Source organism: Copadichromis virginalis, linkage group LG7 (assembly GCF_057382275.1).
Source record: "Copadichromis virginalis isolate Kocher_CV1m ecotype Utaka linkage group LG7, C_Virginalis_male_GT1.1, whole genome shotgun sequence".
NCBI lineage: Eukaryota > Metazoa > Chordata > Actinopteri > Cichliformes > Cichlidae > Copadichromis > Copadichromis virginalis.
Genome location: NC_140624.1, coordinates 50,234,128 through 50,257,789, shown reverse-complemented (window position 1 = coordinate 50,257,789; position 23,662 = coordinate 50,234,128). Strand labels below are relative to the sequence as shown.

Sequence of the window (23,662 nt, the reverse complement as noted above, 5' to 3'; positions counted from 1 at the left end):
TCACCACCAGCAGCCTGATCATTTGATACAAGTAATCTATGCTTTCATGCTGTTTACACCAAATTCTGCATGTTGCAGAAATCAAGACTCATCTGATGAAGAAATGCTTTATTGTTTTTTTAAATCTTCTGTTTTCCTATTTTAAAGAGTAGGTGTGAATTGCAGCCTCAGTTTCCTGTTCTCAGCTGGAAGGAGTGGCAGTCAGTGTGGTCTTTTGCTGCTACAGTTCATGTGCTTCAAGTTCAATGTGTTGTCCATTTAGAAATGCTCCTTTGCATCACTGTTCAGCAGACTGGTCGTTCTCCTCTGACCTCTAGAACAAACATGACACTTCCTGCCAGAGAACTGTCGCTCACTTGAGGTTTACTCTTTTTCTCTGTAAACCATAAGGACGGTTGTGTTGGACAACAACCATGGCCAGAGATGGGCGCGTTACTGCAATCTGATTACTTTTTTCAAGTAACGAGTAAAGTAAGGGATTACTATTGCAAAAACGGTAATTAGATTACCGTTACTTTCCCGTAGGAACGCTGCGTTACTGCGTTACTAAAACCGTGATTTTTTGCGAGAATGTCTCATGACAGTGACGTAAGCGAGTGCGCCGTTAGTGACAACAGCTGTGTGCAGATCAACAATGGACCACATATCGATTGTGGGAGAGAGTATGAGCGTGCAGCGTTTAAAGCGTGGAAGTACTGACCTTACTTTGAGTTTGATTCCGTAAAAAGTGACAAAAACATTAGCGTCCATCGTGCGTGGGAAGAAAACTTATTTTTACAGCGAAAAAAATCCCTAAACTTCCAAGCAAGCACCGAGAGCGCAACGACATAATGGGAAACTCACAGAGAAACTCGTGGATTCTTCAACTGACCGCGGCACACCTGCACCAGGGTAAACTTCCGCCTACCCACAGTCCTGCTTTACGGTGAAAATAGAGCAACAGGACCGCTAGTCTTTGACTTTATTTATTTTCTGCTGTGTTTTACTTGCATCTATTTGATGCAAGTAAAACAGAGTGAGTGTAAACACTAAAAATATTTTATTTTATGTGCTGGAATGTGCAGAAAATAGGTTTAAATCTTAAACTAATTTATTCAAGTCAGAGAATGTTGCATATAATTACATTTTTTTGCTTGATGCATAAAGTTAAAAGATTAAAACTGATAAAACAAGTTAAAAAAAAAGAGACTTTTCCATTTGATTACATTTTGTATGATGGATTATGCAGAAAAAGTAGAATTGGGCTGAAAGATCTATCGCTTTATCACCTCTTCAGGTTGTAAATCGTGTTTTTAAAAAGTAACTAAGTAACTAATTAATTACTTTTGAAAATAAGTAATCAGTAAAGTAACGGGATTACTTTTGGGGGGAAGTAATCAGTAATTAGTTACTGATTACTTTTTTCAAGTAACTTGACCAACACTGACCATGGCACATTCAACGTCGCTTAAATCACCTTTCGTCCCCCTTCTACAGCTGTGTTTGAACTTCTGCAGGTTGTCTTGCTGATGTCTACACATTCAAACAGTTAAAAACAGAATAATTCAAATAAATGTTACCACTAATACGCTGTGTGTTCAGATGTACATATCTTGGACATGCAGAAGAGCATATCCAAAATATGCAACTAGTAGTTATTTTAATTACTTTGCTTTCCTATGAACTTGAAGTAGTCTGGTATTGTCTTCTGCGGTATCAACAATTCATTTTTACCCAGAGAATCTGGGGTAGTTTCAGTTTTTCAGACCATTCTCTGTAAACCCTAGAGACAACTATGTGGGAAAATCCCAGTAAATCAATGGTTTCTGAAATACTGAGACCAGTCTGTCTGGCATTAATAACCATTCCACTTTCAAAGTCACTTAAATCTCTTTTCTCCTCCATTCTGATCTTCAGTGCGAGATTCAGCAGGTCATCTCAACTATATCTACATTGTATAAATATATTCATCTGTGTTTTTGCATCACAATCGTTTGTTACTTCTGATATAATTCAAATGACAATAAAGCAGGTAAACTTTGAATGCACGTTCCACAGGTATGCACATTGTATAAATATATTCATATATTAAGACTTTTACTTGTCCAAAATGGGTTTTGCTGACCAAACACAGAGTGAGTTTATACGTTCAGGTAGGGGCTAGAGCACAATGCTGTGAAGAGAAGATGTGGGCTGGATTTACTGGAGACAAAACATCTTCAACGTCTTCGTTTCACAACTGTTGGAAACCAAAATAGTATGTACTAACCTCCACCAAAAGGCGCCCAGATGACTCTTCGGATTGTCTTCACCCAGTCTTCCATGTCATTCTGGGTGCTGGCCATAAGAAGGTAGGTCTCATGGTTGGCTGTCATCCGCTCTCTTTCTCCACCTGTATAAATAAATGGGAGGAAAAATTTAAATGATGCAAGATCCAAAACTGCACGCTCTCCAGCAAGAACTAAAATAACATGAATCGAGAATAACGTTTTTCAGCACGACAAGAAATCACCAGCTGGCTGCAAAACACATTTCTGAACGGACAGAGACTAATGACAAGATAAGACCTTCTGGTAACCAAGGTTGCCATTAAATGTCTTTGTTTGACATAAATTACTTGAACTCCATTTCACAACTATACGTCTTCTGAAACACGCGCACCACACAGTCAAAGGCAAATGCTTGTCTCTCAGCATGTTCCATTAGAGGCAGGCTCTGTATCTTGATTTAACCTGTGGATAATGGCCACAAGCACTCTCCTGTCATGTCATACCAGACAGACTGAAGTGGAGACTGTACCTGTTTCACATAACCAATCTGGCTGCAGTGATCACTATGACAACAGAGCCTTTACATCAGCTTCATCGAGATAAACAAAACAACTTGCTGCATTTCACAGGGATGCAGCGGGCCTGCTGCAGAAGAGACGAGCTCTTAAGAAGACAAATGAGGCGTCAGACTAGCAGTTTAATTATTTATGACTCTGACCACCAGGGATCCTGCCACAGTGATCGCATCAGATGGATGAAATCTGCATGTTGCATATGAAAACTATTAATAGACTAGAACACAACATGACAGGTCAGCAGGGGGGGGGGGGGGGGGCAAGGTTTACTCCTAATGAAGTGATACAAAGAAAGAGATAAAAAGAGATGCCTAAACTGTTTGCTGGCTCACACAGAGAGTCATGCATGTGTTTAATGTGAATGTTGCATAAATAGTGCTTTCAACACCGGAGCTGTCAGTTTGGTGCAATAGTTAAAAATGCAAGGCTAGTATCGCGTTACGAAGTGTGTAAATTTAAAAGCGCCTTCTGTTACCTGTAGGCTTCTCAAAATCCCATGACTAACAGCACAGACATCACAGCATGTGTCAGCATGTATCAATTTAGTGGGGTGGGGTTCTCTGTGTCCTGAAGAATAGGTAAAAAAAAGGAAATTTGTCTTCCTAGCTAAGGACAATACATTTGCTGTACTTTTGCATGACCTCAAGGTTACGGGTACATTACCAGCACTCCCCAACTGTGCTAATCAGTTTGATACAGTTGAAATAAGCAGAGTAGAGGTTCCTGGCACAACTTCATCACTTCCAATTTGCATGGAGAAGAGGAAAAAAATTGGAAGAGGCCCAAACTCCAGGAACACTTGAAACGTATGTGTTTTGGCTGGTAGACTTCACCAAGTTGCTACAATTTTGACCTTTTTATACAGTAAAGATTACACAAAAATCTAACTAAAATACCCAGCAATGTTTTACAAGCAAAAAATACAATACAGCAAATACATTTTGCCAAATTTGACAGTATTCAGACTTTGAAGACACCTCAATCATTAAGTTAAATTAAATTTACCTCATCATTAACAGTCAAGGATGACAATTAAGGTTACATGTTCCATAAAACACAAACTAATCCAATAGGGGGCTACCTTTAGTTAGCAACTATTAGATTCTATATAAAAATCATAAAAGTAGTTATGTTTGAAGCCACTCTTTAAACCATTTTATTAATAAAATAAAAGATCTGGCGGGTTGCTAATGTTCATATGGTTCCTAAATATCATTACAGCAGTACGTGTAGCTGTTTAACCTATTGATAATCAATCTAAGCATCCGTTAATCACCGTTAGAGTAAAAGTTCCTGATCAATGCTTGCAAAGGTTTGCAATTCGGCTCTCACATTAAAGTCGTTTAAGTTTTGATCCATTTTTCGATCGGTATCCAGAAACTAAGAGTCATTCTCACAGTAGTCTAATGCGCTCTCTCGCTTTCCTAATCCAGTGATTAGTCACGACCCGCTATTGATCGTTCGCAGAGTTCCCATTAATTAATTACACTTTGCGCGAAGCGGATACGATTCATTAACCTTGCCACGCCCACATATTTACCTTTGAAGACACTTGACGTTTGTGTTTATGCGTGCAGAAAACTTATTCGGTCGTTCCAGTAAATGTTTGAACGTGGCCATTCACGAGGAAAACAAAAACAAAGCGGCAGCTTTAGCTCACCTCCCAACCGCACAAATCACAACCGCAGCGTCATTTTACCTTCCCTCGACCTGCGACACGCAGTCGGTCAGTCATTCAGTGAGGCTGTTTGTCAACGAAAACAGAACCAAAACGGTGACTAACCGGTAACCGAGGCGCTCACTCGTGCTCGCACATGGGAGTGTTTCTTTGGCCACCGGCGTAAAAGCTCCGTCGCTCCAAAACACTTCTCGCTTGCGAGACCGCGCCTCCGCTTTTAATCCAGCACGGAGTCCTCCGTGTAGCAAACTCGAGAAAGCGGGGGATAAATATTAGCTTTAATTCAAAGAGCGGGTGAGAGCGCCACATCGATGGGTTTGAGTGTGCCTACTGTTTCCGACACACCGTGTGAGACTGTGGCGACCAGGGCCGTGCAAAGCCGTTTCGGGTTCCAGGGCGAATGATTTACTCCTTAAGGTCCAACTTCCCCTGTTGTCAGTACTGAACTCACTTGTTCCTGCTGAAGGCATAGGTCATTCCAAATGGCTCACTACAATTTCAATTCATTTTTAACGTCATATATCCAATGTTACATTCTCCATTTACATTTATTTCACGTGTCACATTCAACATAGTAACTTAACGCTCACCAAATGTTTTCTGTATATGCCGTGGAATCTTGTCACCGTGTAAATATGAAATGAAGAATTTGAAAAAGTGGCAGAGGCTAGTTTGTATAATATTAGATGTAAAGCAGACATAAGCAACCAATTAAACAACAACACAAATATAATGTATTTTATTTTTGCAACTATGAGGTAACATATCAAAGTTGAAGGATTGTTAATAAATTATGCTATAAAATCAAACATTTTTAGAAATAAATGCACATTATTCAAATTTTTGTTGCAGTTGACTATCAGTGTTACATTTTGACATTAATATGATATAATTTAAAATGTAAAGCAGACCTAAGCAGCAAATTGAAGAACATTGTAAATGGAATGCATTTTATTTGTGTAATTATGTGGTGACATATCAAGGTCAAAGCATTGTTAATATATTATACCCTCAAATATAACACTAAAGAAACAAATGGGATATTTTGTAACTGTGTAACAGCCTTACATTCGTTTTTACTCTTGTATCACAGTCACCTCAAACACCTTGAGACGACTGTTGTGAATTGGTAGTGTATAAATAAAATTGAATTGAATTGATTTGATTTGAATGATATCATTTTAAACTTAAAGCAGACAATACAGATGCGAATACTGCAGCCATTCCCCAACTCTCTGTGAATGGTTCTCATGGCCATTGATCAATGGGCTTTGATCAGTGGTTGGTGATCAATAGTTATGACAATTTGCATATTAATGATCAAGGAACTCACCTCAAAGCCCAGTGTTCATTCAGCGGGCTAGTTTCAGTCACTGTGCAAATGTACTGTTTGGGGAAACCTGCAGTCAGCTGAGACTGAACAAGTCACTTGGATGAGTGACGAAACATTTCTCCCAGTGAAAACGCTACATCCAGATGAACAGAAGACCTGTATGATTGAGCATGCATCAAGACGACTTACTGTGCAGAGTTATTTGTGAAACACTAAGCCACAGTGCCTACAGATGCATTCTTTCTAATGGCCTGCAGGGGGCAATGGATCCAAAAACAAGTAGGATTATATAAAGGCGAATAAGAAAATCACCCAACTGGTAATGAGCTGATGAAGTTTTGATCTGAATCGCTAGTTTTAGCGTTTAGCATCAGGTACATTTTGTAAATTTAGTTCACTATGGAGTAAAATCAATACTAAAGAAGTGACTACTGTATGAGCAGGCACTTCAACCCCTTGCTTGTGATACCTAAGATGACTAGACATCCAGTCTATGAGTGTAGTTCACTGATGTATTTCTTTTATAAGCTGCCTATAATGCATACTAGTTAACAATTAAATCTTCTTAATTTTGGTCTTTTCATGTGGTACACGACCTTTGAACAAGGCAAAGAAAAAAAAAGTTGGGTTTTTTTGCCTTGTATTACAAGCTGATTTGATTCGTATAAGTTTACACTGCATATTTCAAAAAGAGAACCCAATCTTAAGAAACTAAAATGAATCCATATATGCACATTAAAGCACAAATGATGAATCGGTTTACTATGCAGCAGCAGGTCCAGTGTAACAGCAATAATTAATTAGGCTGTAGCATCAAGGAAATGACGCATGCGTAACGCTTTATACAAACTGCCTCAACAAGGTCAACCTGACATATTTCTCAACCTGAGCATGTGATTATTCTTAACCACTGCTTTGAGTCATTACCCACAGTTACACCAATCACTCCCACTGGCCAGAAAGGTTTCTGACTCAGAGGCATCTCCACCCTGCCAGCATTGTTTGCGTTAATTGTCATGCAAAGTAACTGCAATTCCCTGGTGTCCCTTTGAGTTCCTCTGTCCACATTTAAAATCAATCAGCCTTCCATTACTTGCATGGACAGACAGAGCATTTCCTCTCGGAAACAACAGTTGTGAAGCCGTTAAACAAGCGTGCAACAGGATTAAACCGCATACCATGGGCATTACAGCACACTGCTCTTCCTCCTGTCATTTCCTGTTGATGATCCGCTTTCTTCCATAGCGGCCTAAGTTGGCCTCAGTTTATAAGGTTGGGTGAGATGTCACACTCACTTAGCACATGGAGAATATAAACTATTTAGGGCTCAAGTGGTAAGTGTTTGGAGAATCTTACTATTTAGAAGCACAGAGCATTCAGATAATCCCATCGTCTCCCAGCATGCAAAGGTCAATCACTGATTTATGCCCTAAAACTATTCTTATCTACTTTCAGTGGCATGGAAATGGTGGTAAATAATTAATAATATTAACTTCAGAAAGAAATTAACATTTAGCTCACAAATCATGAGCCACCGGTTAAATTCTGACTATAATAAATTAAGATAATTTTTGACTGATTCTTTTACGGACAAAGTATTTCTCTCATACAATTCTTGGGCTGATACTATGTTAAAAAAACAGAAACACTTTTATGACTTTATAAATGAGATCAACCTCAGTAGGTGTTCATATGCAGAGACGGTCTTCATGTATAACACGACTTTACCTGAAGAGACAACCGTGGCAGCTTTCACAATTTGCCTGATTTGCCATGCTTTGGCAAACTGCTCCAAAGTTTTACAAAAAAAAAGAAAAAAGAAAGAAAACCTCAGCTTTCAGACCTTTACTTCAGAAGCAGCTTCCATTCAGTGAGACATAGACATTAAGATTCCCTGTTCACACTGAGACTTCATAGAAGAAACGTTAAGGAGAAGGGAAAACACCATATTTTTCATGTTTTAGCAGTAACTCTACTGGTGATATTCTCTGCAGTGGAGCACGTACCAAAAGTTAGTTTAGGCTTTCATCTGCTACTTCAAGATCAGCATTACCAGACAGAGGATTAATACAATCAACCCCAAAACCTGATACAGCAACAAACACAGGAAAGACACAGCTAAACTGAACTGCATGCAGCTGCAAGGAGAATTGGCAACCAGACAGCTTTGCAATAAACTCCTTTTCTTTTGAGAACAGCGTTCTGTGAACAGATGAGGCAAATGTTCAACTTTCTGACAGAATGTGAAACACTGTGTTTAAATAAGTATGGTATTGCACACACACCAAAACCTCAAATATAAAGCCTGGTGGAGCAAGTTTTGTCTTCATGTTCAACATCTTGACCTATAATACTGGTGAGAATATATGCAGACTGTATACATGTGCCCTCTGTGAGGACAATGGTAAAGCTTCAGACTACTTTAAACATTCAGTTTCAGATGTTTTTTTTCCTCCTCTAGGATCTGTATAATGTCACAGAGATGGGATAATAACACAGTCAGCTCCAGCACACAACTCTGGTAGGGAGCGCTGCAGCTCCTTTAAACTTCACACACTGTTCTGCAATAACATAGACAACTTTCAGTGGATTTTCAGTTCAGTCAGACTGTTCGTCCATATGAGTTGGACAAAAAAAATCCAAACGGATCACAAATTTTTCTTGCAGCTGTGCATAAACTACATTAACAACTTGAGAGCACATCTGCAAACAAAACTATAGCCTCTCACTGACAACCTGGGATCAGGTTCAGTTACCTTTACATGTGAATGGCAGGCCATCTTAGATGGGCTCAGTGCAAACGGCTAACAACTGTTCATTCCAGCTGTAACCACTGGCTTTAATAAGTGGCCAAACCAGCTGCACATAGTCTTTAACTAATGGCTCAAAACAGGTGGGAGACAACAAAGGATCCCACTGTGCTGTAATTGCTCACAAATACCTGGATCCCCCGTGCACTTCACTTTGACTTGCATGTCTTCACTGAGCCCTCTAGGAGCCACAGTGGAGTGCATCTATGTAGAGCGCCACAGTGTGGATAAAGACCATACAATATATGGTTATGTTTTGTGCCGATAAACAGTAATATGTTACCAGGCATGAATGGCCCAGGATACTCACACCCTGTAGTTACATCAAGTATTATGATAGGTTACATGAATAGTAAACATATAATATAAGTGGATGTGAAGAGCCTGTCTTTTGGCTTCAGTTATATATTTCGGAAAGTTCCAGTTACTATAAGATTGACATCTTTCTCATATAAATATATTTTACATCAAATATGATGACCGCTAGCTTAGCAGAATGATTTTGTCTGGCACATAAACTCATGTAAAAACACAACTTGATTTAAAGTTTATATGCTTTTGAGTTGTTGGCAGGCAGATTTGTCAAAATGAGTTTTTTCCCCCCTAAATACCTTCAGACAGCCCATCTGTTTCCCCGCCTCCAGGCTTTGTGCAAAGCTAAAAAGCTACCTAGCAGTTGTAGCCTCACATGTGGAGAAAAGATCTGAAAACAGCATATCGGTTTTCTTGCACATATGTCGAAAAATAAGATACTTATTATTAAAAATGCTAAAATATTAATGTAATGTGGTTCTAAAGTATAGAACGCAAACCTTAACAGTATGACATTTCCATATCTTCAAAGCAGTTTTAGTCCATTGAATTGATAATTGCAAACCTCAGTCCTGCGGTATAACCACATAGAAAAAAAAAATTAAGGCAAAGGGAGCACAGTAGGTGTTAAAAAAGGGGCCAAAATGAGCTAAATATTCCGTACACACAAACATGGGATAGATTTTTGTCTGCAGACTTGTTGTGAAATGTTAAGCTCTTCCAGACCCTGACTGCACATCTTGCCAAGTGGAGGAAGCAGCTGCTGCTGGCAGAGAAAACAATGCAGACACTGTAACTACCTTGTTTAGTGATAAATGACAAAAATATGTGTCATAGTTCTCCCAGCCTGTGTGTGTCCATGTTGAGATTAAAAGGAGCACATCAGCGTCTCCTCTCTTTTGTCTTCTGCAGTCGTCTTGTTTGTGTGCAAGCAGGGGCAAGTTGAGATTCAATAATAGGTCTAATGATAGTCTTCTCCGAGGTCCGCGCATCATAAATGACTCTAACATCACAGGAAGTCGGTCACTGGCTGGCGAGCTACGCTACACGGCAAAGCGAATTGTCCATTCATACGGAATGATGAGTATTAAGAGCGGAAACAAAAAGAAAAAAAACCACTGCTCCCATTTTCTTTTTCATCTTTTGTTTATGACTGTTGGTACCCTTATCTACAGGGTCCATTTCACTCATGAGTAATATCATCTCCAGATGGTCTAAACATGCAGCTGTAACAAAGAAGTCTGTAGTAAACAAGTTAAGGAAATACTTAAGCAGTAGCAGGACAGAGGCTGTGCATAGAAAAGCTTTCAAAAGGCTCAAATAATAAACTCATTACTGTTACCTTGATGGGATGACAATAAATTAGTTAATCCATACAGGGGTAAGCTATGAATCGACTGATGAACCACCTCCATCCCTCGTTCGTTATCTCCAGCAAACCCAGGGTTGGAGGAGGGGGGGAATAAAGAGGCGTCCTGAATGAGTTACAAAGTCCTGGCTGTCTGAGTCAATGTGAGGACGGGAGTTTCTGACTGGAGGAGCTGCTCTGCCAGTTTTTGGCCCGGCTCAGAATGAGTGAGTGAGCACAGCTGAGAGGGTGTGAAAGAGAAATGGGAGGGAGGGGGTGGGAAGGGGGGATTTGGAAAAGCAGGGGGAGGTTGGTGAGCACACACACACACACACATCCACAAACTTCTGCAGAGCACTGTAATGGGAACAATAGGTAGAGCTCTCTGAAGGCTTAGGCTTAACAGAGGCCAGGGTTCTCCAGAGGGCATGACCCCCATGTGCAAACATGGAATCTCCCATTCCCACCACAATGCTTTTTTAACATTAAGACTATAATGATGTAATCATATTGACCTTTCAAATGTGCAATCAGGCATTAATGACAAAATAAACAACATTTAGAGTTTGTGTACGAGACTAAAACTTCTGCTTTTTTACTCCACTTTATATCAGTCGATGCAATTGATTTATCAAAACTAAAAACCTTAAATCTTTGGTGTACTAGTGGAAAAACATCAGCAGAAGGTTGAATGAACACTCGGCTACAAAGTATGCTGGAGATTAAGCTGTTTAATTTGCCTTAGTTTGCATGGCTGATTTACTAAATGAGAAAAAAATATACACTAGCTTTTGGCTGTCTCTCTATCTTGGTTTTATGCTTAAACTAAGAGTCATCCTCTTTTAAGATAACAACATAAATGTATTTGCAAAATGAGTCATCATCAGCAAAAATGGCAAAGGTCAGCGCATGCTTAAATCTTCTCAAATGTGAGGATTTGCTACTTTTTTCTGAACATATAGATCATCGACTCAAAAAGGTCACCTGAGGAGCTTAGGCTAACCTTTTTCATTTCTTGTGACATTTTATACAATCAAAAATAATTCCTAAACTTACATTATAATAAGGTTATATATTTTCTGTCTGTGTTTTTAAAATGTTAAATCGTCCTTCAAAGTATTTTCAAAACAGCTATACTCTCATTACAAGTCTGCCACGCTGCTGGTGATACAGCTCCCCTCTCTGCAGTTATATCTTCCCACGTATTTCTAATGGGTGTCCCGTTTCACCACCCCCCACCCCCATCACCACCACAGCAAGGTATCGACGGCTAATTCTCACCCTGGTGACATGGTGGTCCTTGCCTGTCAATAGATGTAGTCTGAAGACAGACATCACAACATTAGCCTGAATCCCTAAAGACCTTGTCTAGCAGAGAACACAGACTCCATAGATGTTTCTATGGCTATCCATTACCATCTGATGCCGAATGAGTAACATAGTGAATAGGAGTGGGGAGGTCAAAGGGGACAAGGATTGTTTGGCTCTACTGTCTCTTTTACAGGCGCCTGTAGGAAAGTGGATAACCCTGGCATCAAAAAGAAGGAAAAAAGAAAGGAGACTAACAGCCACATCTCAAAAATCGCTGTATTATTTACTTTTCAAAGGCTAACATGATACCGTGTCTAGTTGAACCCACAAGAATATGCATAGTCGAAGTCAAGGTTGTCATGTTTTAAGGTGTAGTTGCATTAAAAAAAAAAAAAAAAAAAATCAAACAAGTTATTATCAAGTTATTCTGCGAATACACATTCACCTCTGTCGTCACAGGATATGAAAAGAAATCAAGTGAAATTGCAGCTGTTGGGTAGAAAAAGTGAGTTGAGTTTCAATGAGCTGTCATGAGCACAAGCAGGGAAGCAATGGGTCAGTCCGTTCAGGGAGGTCACAGGACTGTCAAAGAGCCAAGTGTCTCTGTTCTGATTTCATGCCAACTAAATAAAGAGCTATGTCTGTGTGTTCTGCCAAGGCTGCTGTAAATATACCATTATGTAAGGGGAATCAATTTCAACTTCTGAAGGAAGGAAGTGCGGCTCAAGCAGGCCTTGAAGCCCAGAGCTTGTAACGTAAGCTGGCATGATAATCATAAAGGCTAGACACTAAAGCAGAGGTGCAGTAAGGGGGGGGTGTCACACAGTCAGATTTAAACATACCAGCATTTTATTTTTTTAGGTTTTATTATTAGTGTGTGATTTAATGTAATATAAGCTTTTTTCAAAGAATGTATTAATATTCTTCTTCTAGAAAAAGAACAAAAGGATAACACTGGTATATCCACGCCTTCCTCCAATGGAAACTGTTGGCTGCCCTCGGGGTGGGGAAATTTGAATCAAACAGTCTAAAATAAGCTATGTTTTGCTTTGAAAAGCTGCTGCAGGGGTGTAAAGCATAGGCGATACGCAGTGAACGTGCTAATGGATGGGAAAAGACCAGAAGAATCCTTTAATATGCGACTTGTTTTTTTAAAAGAAGGGTCCAAAGCCACAAAAGAAAACTGTAAACATTCCCAAATGATATTCATGTAGGTTCTCCGGTGTCGTTAAGAAACCACAATCATTCTGTTCAACCTATTTATTGCCGTGGCAGCATAAAGCAGACTTCGAACACATTTAAGTTGTTCATGATAACAATTTAAGTTTGTTAAAATACCAAAATCGTTACGAGTGAACCTTTTGGAGCACTGACAGCTTTAGTGGCTACTAGCTGCTGGATTGATATCTCATTTAAATGTTAGGGAGCACTGAGTTTTGGTGAGGGCTAGCAGCTGTTGTCACTTGAACACTTGCACACAACGCTGTGAGGTTAAAACATTACATTAGCGATACAGGCATAATGATGCTGGAGGGAAACTTCTGGAAAGGTGCAGAACACGCAGATCCAAGAGAAAAACCTCAAATGGCCTCACAGAAGTCAACCCTCCCACAGATACAGCGTGCTTTTAGTCTGGTATCGTCATCACCACACTGTCTGAGAATTTGTTTTGTGTATAGCCAGAGACACTTTGAACAGCTAAGCTCTCTGTGGGGCTGGATTGTATCTGACAGGATGAGTGGTATACTGTATTTTTTAAGTGAATGCATTCAGTCTGTGTGGAAGGAATACGTTGTCACGGTTATGTAAACACACTGGATCACACTATAACCGATTTGACAAACGTGTCGTGCACCCCTGGCTTGGGAGACTGTAAATCTGTGTGGGAGTCATTGCCAAAGAATTCAGTGATGTGAACTCTGCACTACCAAAATGTTTGTCCGACATCTAAAACGTTTTTCATTTACATACAGGAAGCTGTCAGGGGTAATTCCCACACAAACAGTGTAATATCGGATTCCACCCATCAAAGGACTTTTGTGGTAAAAAAGCAAAAACAAAAAAAAGAGGAAAAAGAAAAATAAAGACATGTCATCAGCCTCAAATATCCTCATTGTTAACAAGGATATTTTTAGATGATGCAGTTTGCTACTTGATTACTAAAATCAATTACAATATTGTTGATGGAGCCACTGGGAGACAAACTTCCTGGCGCTTGAAGATTGCAGTGAGCTTTTCCTTTATCCTCACCAGAGAAAAGAACAAGGAGTGGACTTGACAAAGTACCCGTTGCCCCACTCAGTAATACCTTCTAATATCAGCTTTCAGCACTGATGAGGGCCTCAGGGTAGATGCACACCTGCAGTCCCTGCAGTCAAAATAAGTAGTCTGAGTCAGCCTGGCCTTTGGGAAGCCCTTTGAACCTTTCACACAGGGCTGTGGAGACGTGACTTCTGGTATATTTTGAATAATGGAGGCAGAATAGACGGTTGAATCTATTTTCCCCACGAGAACCCATAGACTTAAAAATATATATGCATGCAAGCTTTTCCCTAGCTCAGCTCTTGTGAAGAATAGAAATTCTGAAAACACAAATTATCTTTTCCTTTAATTTCATTCACCTTGTAAAATGAAGTCGTTTTGGACACTTCCATGAGAAGTATAAATCAGTATTTTCATTTCCTAGATTGCTGTAGCGATGTAGAGAGATTGAGGAGCTTGTCGGGGCAACGTTATTTTGATAGAGATAAATCTCACTGGCAGTCATCATTTATCATGCTGGACGTGAGATTCCCACCAATGCATTTTCTACTTGGTGGCTATGGCTATAAAACAAGAAACATGAATATGGATAACTATTAGGAAATGTGTTTCCAAGTTACACTGTGCACTTCTATAATAATCTGCTTAATAGGGTCAGGTGACTGGGTGAATATACTGGCTCTAAGGTCAAAGTTTCACAATTTTGAGGAGATTTTTTACCAGTTTATTGAGTTTTAGTTCTATATTCACACATCTGAAGGATGGCTTTGTATTCATTTTTTAAGATGTTGCTGAAATTGCTTGTGGAGATCTCTGCAACCCTTACCCATGCTGCACAAAGACCTCCTCAAATACACTGATTGTCATCTTTCTCAAAAACCCCTTTGTGCACCATAAAACACTCAGGTATGAAAATATCTGCAATCTGGACATTCAGTGCTTAGTGTGAGCTTCAGTAAGATGGACGAACAAGTGAGTCTACATATTGATCACTGCAGCATTGCTAGCACTATTTTTTTCCCCCCTGACAAAGTTGGCTAAAACACTGCACTGTCTGCTAGAAAGTGATGCATTGGAGAGACAAAGAAATGCAGATGATGATGAAGACTCTCAGTGTTGACCTTCTGCTGAGGTTTTTCCACTAGTACAGCAAAGACTTATCATAAGGTGAGAGGCTATGACTGCAGTGATAGGTTGCCAATATGTTGCAATGTTGCAGATGGACAGCTATCCACACTCCGCGCCAATTTAGAATCCCCAGTTAATTTAAAAACACGGACGTCTTTGTACTGTGGAAGGAAGCCAGCGTAGCTGGAGAGAACCCACACACGCCTGTGGAGAATATGCAGACTCTACAAAGCTGATATTATTAGTTGGTCTAGCATCATTACTTGCCACCTCCCCACCAGTTAAGTAATCAAAGAGACATGTTGGTTTCATTCAACACTTTTCACCTTTTTGGTTTAAATGTGACAGGTTTCAGGATGTCTCAGCTAAAGTCAGGAGAGTCAGTTTGCACTCTTGGCTTCTAACACATCACTTTTATTGAAATACTCATTACAACTTCCCAGACTGCTTTAATTCACTGTTCCCACCTTTGCTCTCCTCACTGCCATCATTCAGCTTTTTCTCATGTGTAGCCAAACATTATGTACAATACAGTATTTCTTTTGTCTAGTTTCTCTCCTCATTTGTTGCCTTGGATTTTCACATGAGAATGTCTTAACTAGGATGGATTTACAAGCAGGCGGGGAGCTGTGAGTTCAGGACTCTGTTCTGTTATCTCCCCCAAGCAGCCAAGCAAAGTGAAATTTGAACCGGCTAGGAGAATGTTCTCCACCAAGCATGATTTTTCTTCCTCTGGCAAGATTTATTTTAAAGCTACATATATGCATAGTGCAACCAAATTGAGTCACACTTACATATATTGCGTATGGTTTATGGATGTTATTCCTTTGAAAGACTTTAAATTGTAATTTTGAAATGACATGGTAAAGATAGAGAGTAGGGTTTAGTGATGGGATTTCCGGCTCTTTTTAGAGAACCGGCTCTTTCGGCTCGGCTCACTAAAAAGAGCCGGCTCTTTCGGCTCCGAACCGGCTCTTCAGGTTGTTTTGTTGCTTTAATTAATTTATTATTACCTAGAATATAAAATTATGCACAAAATGAACTACTAATGTAAAAAAAAAGGTGGTTTTATTTATATATGTTTATATATAAATATATGTGGTGGCCCCTAGAGACAAAGCACGTACAAACTCCAAAACATATTCCTAGAGTTAACTGAACTTCCAAAACAGAGCTACCTAGATCACTTAAATAACACAATTGAAAGCATGTGTGTATTATTTGTGTATTTATACACAAGCACTCATATATATTCAAATAATTAAAAAAAAAAAGTTCATTTACCTGTTACTACCACACACCAAATCCGGTCGTTGGTACTTGCTAACTTGTGTAGCCACTAGGTAACAAAAGCTCAACACTGTGCCCTAGCATCCTGGAGCACTTCTGTTGTGTTTTGTACGTGTTTTGGAGTTTTTACGTGTTTTGGAGTTTGCACGTGTTTTGGAGTTTGCACGTGCTTTGTCTGTAGGGGCCACCGTAAATATACTTTTATTTATTCACTCCACATAAAATGTAATAAATAAATCATATAATACAAAAACCAACTGGTCACAGTTCAACTTTTAACTATTTAAATTTTCAGCTTTTTCCTTTTAAACAAATTTTAAGTGAAACAACACAAAACTCTGCAAACCACAACACAATTAAATATAAATTAAAATATGAAAACAAAAAGAAGATGCACATTCTCTGTCATATGGGCCTGCATGAATAAACTTTCTGAATCCTTTATCATCCGCAACTGAAAATAGTTGTGGATGAGTACTATACCTTTCTAATGTGATGTTGTTGTCCCTGGCTCTCTTTCTCTCTCTCTTCCTGTGCAACTGCAAGTGTAACTACCACCCCTCCTCCCTCTTCCCAGTGCAAAGCACAAGGCTCGCATGCAGAGTGAAGCGGAAAAAAAGTGTGAGAGAGAGGGTGAGAGAAAGGGGGGAAAAACCCCCACAGCTTTCGATAAGGAGCCGGATCGCGTCTTTCATGTCAAAGACCCGGCTCTAAGAGCCAATTCGTTCACGACCGACACATCACTAGTAGGGTTGCCAAATGCTGACTTAATAACTGCAGACCTCCGAACCTACTCTGGCATTAACATCAGTATAAACTGCACTAAAGCTTCACAGCCTGTTATCCATGATTGAGCAGCTCCTGTAGGTGTAAAAAATAAAAAACAAAACAAAGAAAGAAACCCCCACACTAATAATGCCTTACAAAGATCTAGCTTAGACAAAGATGAAATAATAGTTTAAAAATTAACTGAACTCAAATATTCTGGATGATCAAAGTTATTTCTAATTGTGAAATCAACCCAAACAAGCTTTTTTTTTGTGGCTCAAAGTCTATGTAATAAGACCAAACAAGCTAGTTTTGACTCCTAAAATATTTCTAATTCAATGAAAAAGAAAAATGGCATCAAACCCTGACATCAAAAACCACGAGCATCAGACTGTAGATTCTCACCTGATGTGAGCAGCAATCAGAAATGGGTGGCAAGTTAACTGAAATCGTGTGAGGACAGGTTGAGCTGTTTGGTTCAACTAGAGAAAGACAGGGAAACAAGGCTAGGGCTTAGAGAAAACTAAGTAAAATCACGGAAATTAGCTGTACTTTGTAAAAATATGCCACAGTTACTTGTTTTGAGCTATCAGTTGTAGTCCTCCTATAGCAGGGACGACACAATACAATGAGTAGCTGGTAAAACCACCAGTAGAAGCACATAATTCTCAAAAAAAGAAAAGAAAAAAAGGTTATTTCATGTACTTAGTCACAACCTCCATTATTAAAAGCTTCTTTTAAATTATTTAAAACATAATATTTTGTCAAAAGGACACAAGGTATAATGTTTTAGTTAGCTAAAGCTAACGTATATTACTTTATGTTAGCTTCAGCGTTCATATAATGTTAGCTACTGCAAACATTTTAGCCTATGAAACACCACAGGCTATACCAACTGTCTCAAAGAAAAAGGTAATTTGGGATAACCTCAAGTCTTACTGCCTGACAAGTCAGGTTGCAGCTAACGCTGCACATATATTACACAAACAGCATCTGTAGGCGTATGCTGCCCCCATCAGTTTTGAAAGAATTGCAGCCTTGGTACATATACCGCCAATGGTACCTAAGTGCCCCCCCAGTACTGATGTGTTTTAAGAATTCTGGTATCAAATGGTGTTGGAAGTATTGTTTGTATGACATCCCTAACAGTTAGTGTACCATTAGCCATGAATATTTACAGGTTTCCATCTGGTCAAACACATTCTGTATGAAATATTAATGCCTAGTTTACTATATATGTTATTAATTATTTTGTCAGAAATAGTTCAATGATCACAAAGCATATTTACAAAAATGATACCAATGGAAGGAAAATTAATAACTTCTTTCTTCTCAAAATCAATCACAGCTGCAAAAACTGTAAACCATAAAGTGGAACTTATAAAACACCCATCTGCTCACATTCTGCTATATATATATATATATATATATATATATATATATATATATATATATATATATCCCAGAAAAACAGAAATTTGCAACTGAACTACAAGCAGCTTTGTGCCTGACGTCAGATCCTTCACTTTGAATTAAGTCCAAAAAGCATCTCATAATGACACTGTCAAATCAAATACAGACATATTGGTTTTCATTATTGGTATGCAAAAAGACACACCTGGGTTATAGTTTAGATCCATGGGATGCAGATGAAGACGTGCCCCCTCTCAGGTGAAGGCTGAGGTAGCGAAAGCCACGCTCTTGCTGCTTACTGCTGACCCCCACGTGCCACTTCTTCATCTGTTCTTGTTGTGCACCACTAGCAGCTCTATCACCCTATTTTTCTGCTGAAACACAGTCCGCTGCACTTCATATTCTCCCCCACCTTTCTTTGCTTATCCTCCACGTCATATAAGTCTTCTACAACTTCATTTTGCTAAGTCAAACGCAGGTCAATGTGACACATCGATCAGTGGCAGTTAGGCGAGGTCAGGCCAAGGCTAGCGTGTCTGCATACCTCTCAGGAAGCCTTTTTCTCAATATACAGTATACTTCTGTCAAAGGAGCTGAAAGAGCGGAGGAAGCACATTTTTGAGACACACGCGAAACGACTGCAGGACAGAAAGCGATGAGTGAAACGGCAAACCGGAGGCAAGATGGTGTGTCTGCTCTTCTCTGAAGAGCCCCTGAAGGAAGTGAGTGGGGTGGGGTGGGAGCTAGTGGTGGAGGGAGGTGGGTTGCATCATAAATCAGGCGTCCCTCCCTGGAGTGGGACCTGTAAATCTGGTGAACGAAGAATGGGCACTCAGCCGAATGAGTCATCCACAGTGCTCTATAAATACTGCTGTACAGGGTCGGCAAGGCTGTTGCTACTGGTGGCCAAGAAACCCAGAGACACTGGGGTTTCTCCCTCTGAACGGAAGGTCTTTAATAACCCTCTTATCTTTTTCAGTCCAAGCCAGACTTGTAGGTGAACTACACATTACTTGCTTCCTTTAAGTGGGAGAGAAGCTGGCAGAAAAGGTATTTAACATTTAACACCAACACTACCTGTTGGGAGTCAAACACAGGAAAACATGAAAAAAAAAAAAGACGTGGGAAGAGATCTAAATATTTACCCAGAGGAAAAATCAGTTTACATACCATTGGTCTGGACATTCATATGAACTGGCCCCGACAGACAAACACAGTATAACAGTCCAGCTGAAACTTACTTCAGTGGAGGCCCAAATGTGTACTCACTGAAACCTGGCCTATCAGATACACGGTGGGGGGCAGGGGTTGTGGAAAGACATTGGAGTGGGAGTCTGATAATGGACATTGGTATGCAAGTTTCAAATACCAAGCCCCCCTCCCAGAATAAGGCTGTTATGTAAGCATCTGTGCTTCCTGTCCTGCTTCTCTCTCTGGCTTAAACTGTTTTTTGCATTTTCTCGAGAGGATCGAGAGGCATGGATCCTCACAAACGGGGATGTTGTGATGCATGGATACAAGAAAGGAGGAAGTCTGGAATCCTGGAGCCTAAATGAGAGTGAGGAGGACATCTCAAACATCTACTACATACAAAAGGCATGCAGCATATTGTCTGGAAATGCCGGCCTCCCTTTTCCTGCTTTTTGTCAAGTCTGTTCGATCCAGATGTAACATTACAATTATGGCGTGTTTAGCTTTATGCTAAACAACGCATGTACCACTTATTGTCCTTCACAGATCGAATGCAAAGTAGTTTGCTTGCATAAGCTTGTGATTTATCATCTTTTGACTGAATGACAGCTAATGGAGGACATCATTAAGTGAAACGCCTCTTTTGTAAAGTATGAAAATGTAGCAGGCGACATTTCATATCCATTCATCCAGTATTTTATCCTCTAGGGCTGTTTTTGCAAATGCCTTTTCCCATTTACCAGCTGATCAATCATGACTTCATGAAAAATGGCCCTAGTCAACACAGGGTACAGTCTGAGCTATTATGTGGATTCTCATGGGTTTTAGTTCCACCACTAAAACACACAAACTACACATTGTGTTGTTATAGAGAAATGCAAGTGGGCTGAAGCCACTAATCAAACTGCTGCTAACATATAAAACCAAAAACTATATTTATGTTGCGTTTTGCGTAGGAAGTTGCCTTCCTGCGCGGGAAAAAAAAGTATTTTGTTAACTGTCAAACCATCAAATTCAATGTGCAGTGGTTTGCTGTTGATATTACAATCCCTCCTAACAATCATTTAACTTAAATTTGTTGAATCAAATCATTTTTATGCTCCTTAGATATTAGTTTCAATCCTCAGTCAGTTAGCATACTCTAGCGTAACAAAGGAAACAATGTGTATGACAGACTCTTCCAAACCAAAGATGACCAAAATGAAGTAAGTGTGGCAAAACATCAGGCTCTTATTTCTACAGTGAGAGGCTCAAATGGCTGTTGTTGGTTGGATTTTGTTAAGCCTCAGTCACACAGGCCTAGAGATTAGCTCCTAAACCCCTGCAACTACCGGTAGCTAATGAAGTTAGTTAGACTACGTCCACACTAGCCCGGATAGATTTGAAAACGGCGCTTTCAGTTGTTTTCAAAGAGTTGCGTGTCCACACTAAAACGGCAGAAAACGCTGACGCTGCAGTTCCGCGCATACGCAAAAGCGAGTGAGAATTAAAGAATTTAAAGAAAAGCTATCTGGAGCGTGTACAAACTAATATTAATCTTTTTTAGGGCTGTCAAAATTGAGAGCAGTCAAAACAACTGCTGTATAATGCCCTCCGCTATCTTTGTTTAATTGGGCACATGACTGCATCACATGACTAAAATGCGTCATCGTTTTAGAAAGTCTGCGTTTTCGAGTGTCCACACTGCGATGGGACAGCTCTGTTTTGAAATGTATGCGTTTTCGAGAGCGTTTCCAAAAGGCTGCGTTTTTCCTTGGGGAAAGCGCCGTCTCAGTGTGGACGGGAGGGTAAAACAGAGAGAAAATCAATGTAGACTGATAAGAAAAAAACAACAACAAAAAAACAGAATAAACCCACACAATAGCTGGAGATAAAATATTCAAAATGTAATGTTTTGGATTCCACACCGAAAAAAAAAATAAAGTTGTGTCTGCAAAGCCTCGTTTGTATAAAATTTCCTTGAGCTATAATCAAGATTACGCCAAAGAAGAAGCGCATAGAAATAAACAGAAAAGCCTACCAATCAGGAATGGGCATCATCGCTCTGTCTAGGTACATCACACTTTATGTCATACCCAGATTTGTTTTATCTGCACAGTTTGGTTTGCAATAATTGTTAAAATGACAGTCTGTAGGCTGTGAACAGTTCCCAATTTAATGGTTGCAACACAATTTATACCCTTTTTTTTCCAATTACAATGAAAAACATTAGTGAAAGTAACAAGTCTCTAAGAGTGCAATGTGTGTGTGCGTGTGTGCGTGTGAGATTCTCTGCTCTCTGAATTATAGTTGACAGACAGATGTGCGCTGTCATGTGGAGGAGGATGAGTCGCACATTTCAGCTGGTAGTTTGAGTTCCTTTCAAAATGTGCAGCTTCTTGTGTTTCACAGTCCACTAAGAGTCACAGAAGCAGCTCTCTGTCATTTATGTGAAACTGCAGCACAAAATGACAACAACAACAAAAAACTCAATCATTTACTTTTTTTGGCAGGCGTATGACTCCTGTATCCTTCATTTGGGGTAAAAAACCAGAATAGTGCACATGCTCTGGTTTTACAGTTGCCAGATGCAGTTTTGGCTCTGGCTATTTTTTTTTAGCATTGTTTGCTAGCACAAGAAGACAGGTCACATAGCAGTCTTCTGTCTCTGCTCTGAATAAATCCATCCACGGCACACTTAAGAAAGATGTCACTGCAAAGTGGATCTGCATTGTTAGCACAGGAATATATTTCACAAATTTCAGATACCTCCTTAATCCTTGTCAAAGAGACATGTAGCTCAGTTTTTCTCTTTAATAAACCAAATAATAGCAGGCAAGCACTTTTTTCATTCTATGGATGATTAAGCAGCTTGGGCTCCAGCTCCGACAGCCCAAACTCCTGTGAGTGTGGGACACCTTGGGGGAACTTAGTGACATTTTTCTACAAAGCCACATGAAATCAAGAGCAATTCCTGCTACCCTTACAGCTACCTTTGAGGAGGAAAAAAAGATTATCCTTGTGCTTTGAGAGCCAGCAAAAATTTCTACTCTTCAAATCAATTTGCCAGTCAGTCAGAGTTTCTTTTCCAGCACCCTGTCAGATGCTTTCAGGGAAAGGGAGCTGTAATCGGTTTGAACAAACCCTTCAGACTTCATAATGCTATACTACCACCATTCACCCATACAGGGGAAGTGATCCTAAACATGGCTGACACCGAAGAGTCTTTTAAATCACAGCAAGCCAACGTTATCCAAACATTTTTTTCACTGATAGTAATGCGTTTTCTAGCTATTTCAGCAAACTGCAGAGGAAGTTTACAGACGGTGTTGAAAATCTTTTGAACTAAAAACGTGATTTGAGCTAATGCGATGGTGCCACATACATACATAATATAGTAGTAGCCAAAAACATAGGATAAATTAGATCCCCTCCTCTAAACACACTTTCTCACTGGCAGCAAGACTTTACCTACTATTGCCAGCCTTCAGTTAGCCATTTCCACAGCTAGAAGAAGGATAGTGAAGACAGATTTTAGTTGGACGCCCACTTCTGGTTAAAGATGAATGATTTGGACAAATGTGCATTTATTCTACTGGCCACTGCCATAACAACTTTGTTCTCTTCTAACGCAAAATTTAAGATAATGCTTGACTTTGTCATGGTGCTAGTGAACCTTGAGCTAAATGCTAACGTCAGTATGCTAACAAACGCATGTCAAAAAATATCAATGCTGTTATTTTGTTAATAATTCATACACTTAATTCTTTTATTATCAATATTTTAAATGTATATTTGATTTAATTTATCTATATTTTAATGATATATTATCAAATTTTAATAAGAATTTGAATATTGCAGTGATGAAGTGACAAAACCAGAGCAATGACCTGTGTTTAGGAATGCCGTTCAGTTAATGACTTCCAGTTAGCACTATATGGTTGTCCAGCCTGCAGTCTTATTGCTTTGGCACACTCAGTGCTCTCATAACATTGGTTTCTGCCAAAGCAGACAG

General features: G+C 39.5%; 1 protein-coding gene across 6 annotated transcripts in view; it reads right to left on the bottom strand.

Moving 5' to 3' along the window:
- Positions 1–23,662, bottom strand: part of arhgap24 (Rho GTPase activating protein 24) — an 82,691-nt gene that overhangs the window by 17,354 nt on the left and 41,675 nt on the right. The window contains exons 1-2 of one of the 6 annotated variants that reach the window (XM_085463960.1): positions 18,683–19,513; positions 2,249–2,371 (exon numbers count right to left, since the gene is read on the bottom strand). In XM_085463960.1, the coding sequence (XP_085320086.1) occupies positions 2,249–2,371; positions 18,683–18,704 (145 nt within the window). In that variant the 5' untranslated portion in view covers positions 18,705–19,513. The other 5 variants (XM_085463959.1, XM_085463961.1, XM_085463963.1 and 2 more) reach the window with 5 other exon arrangements.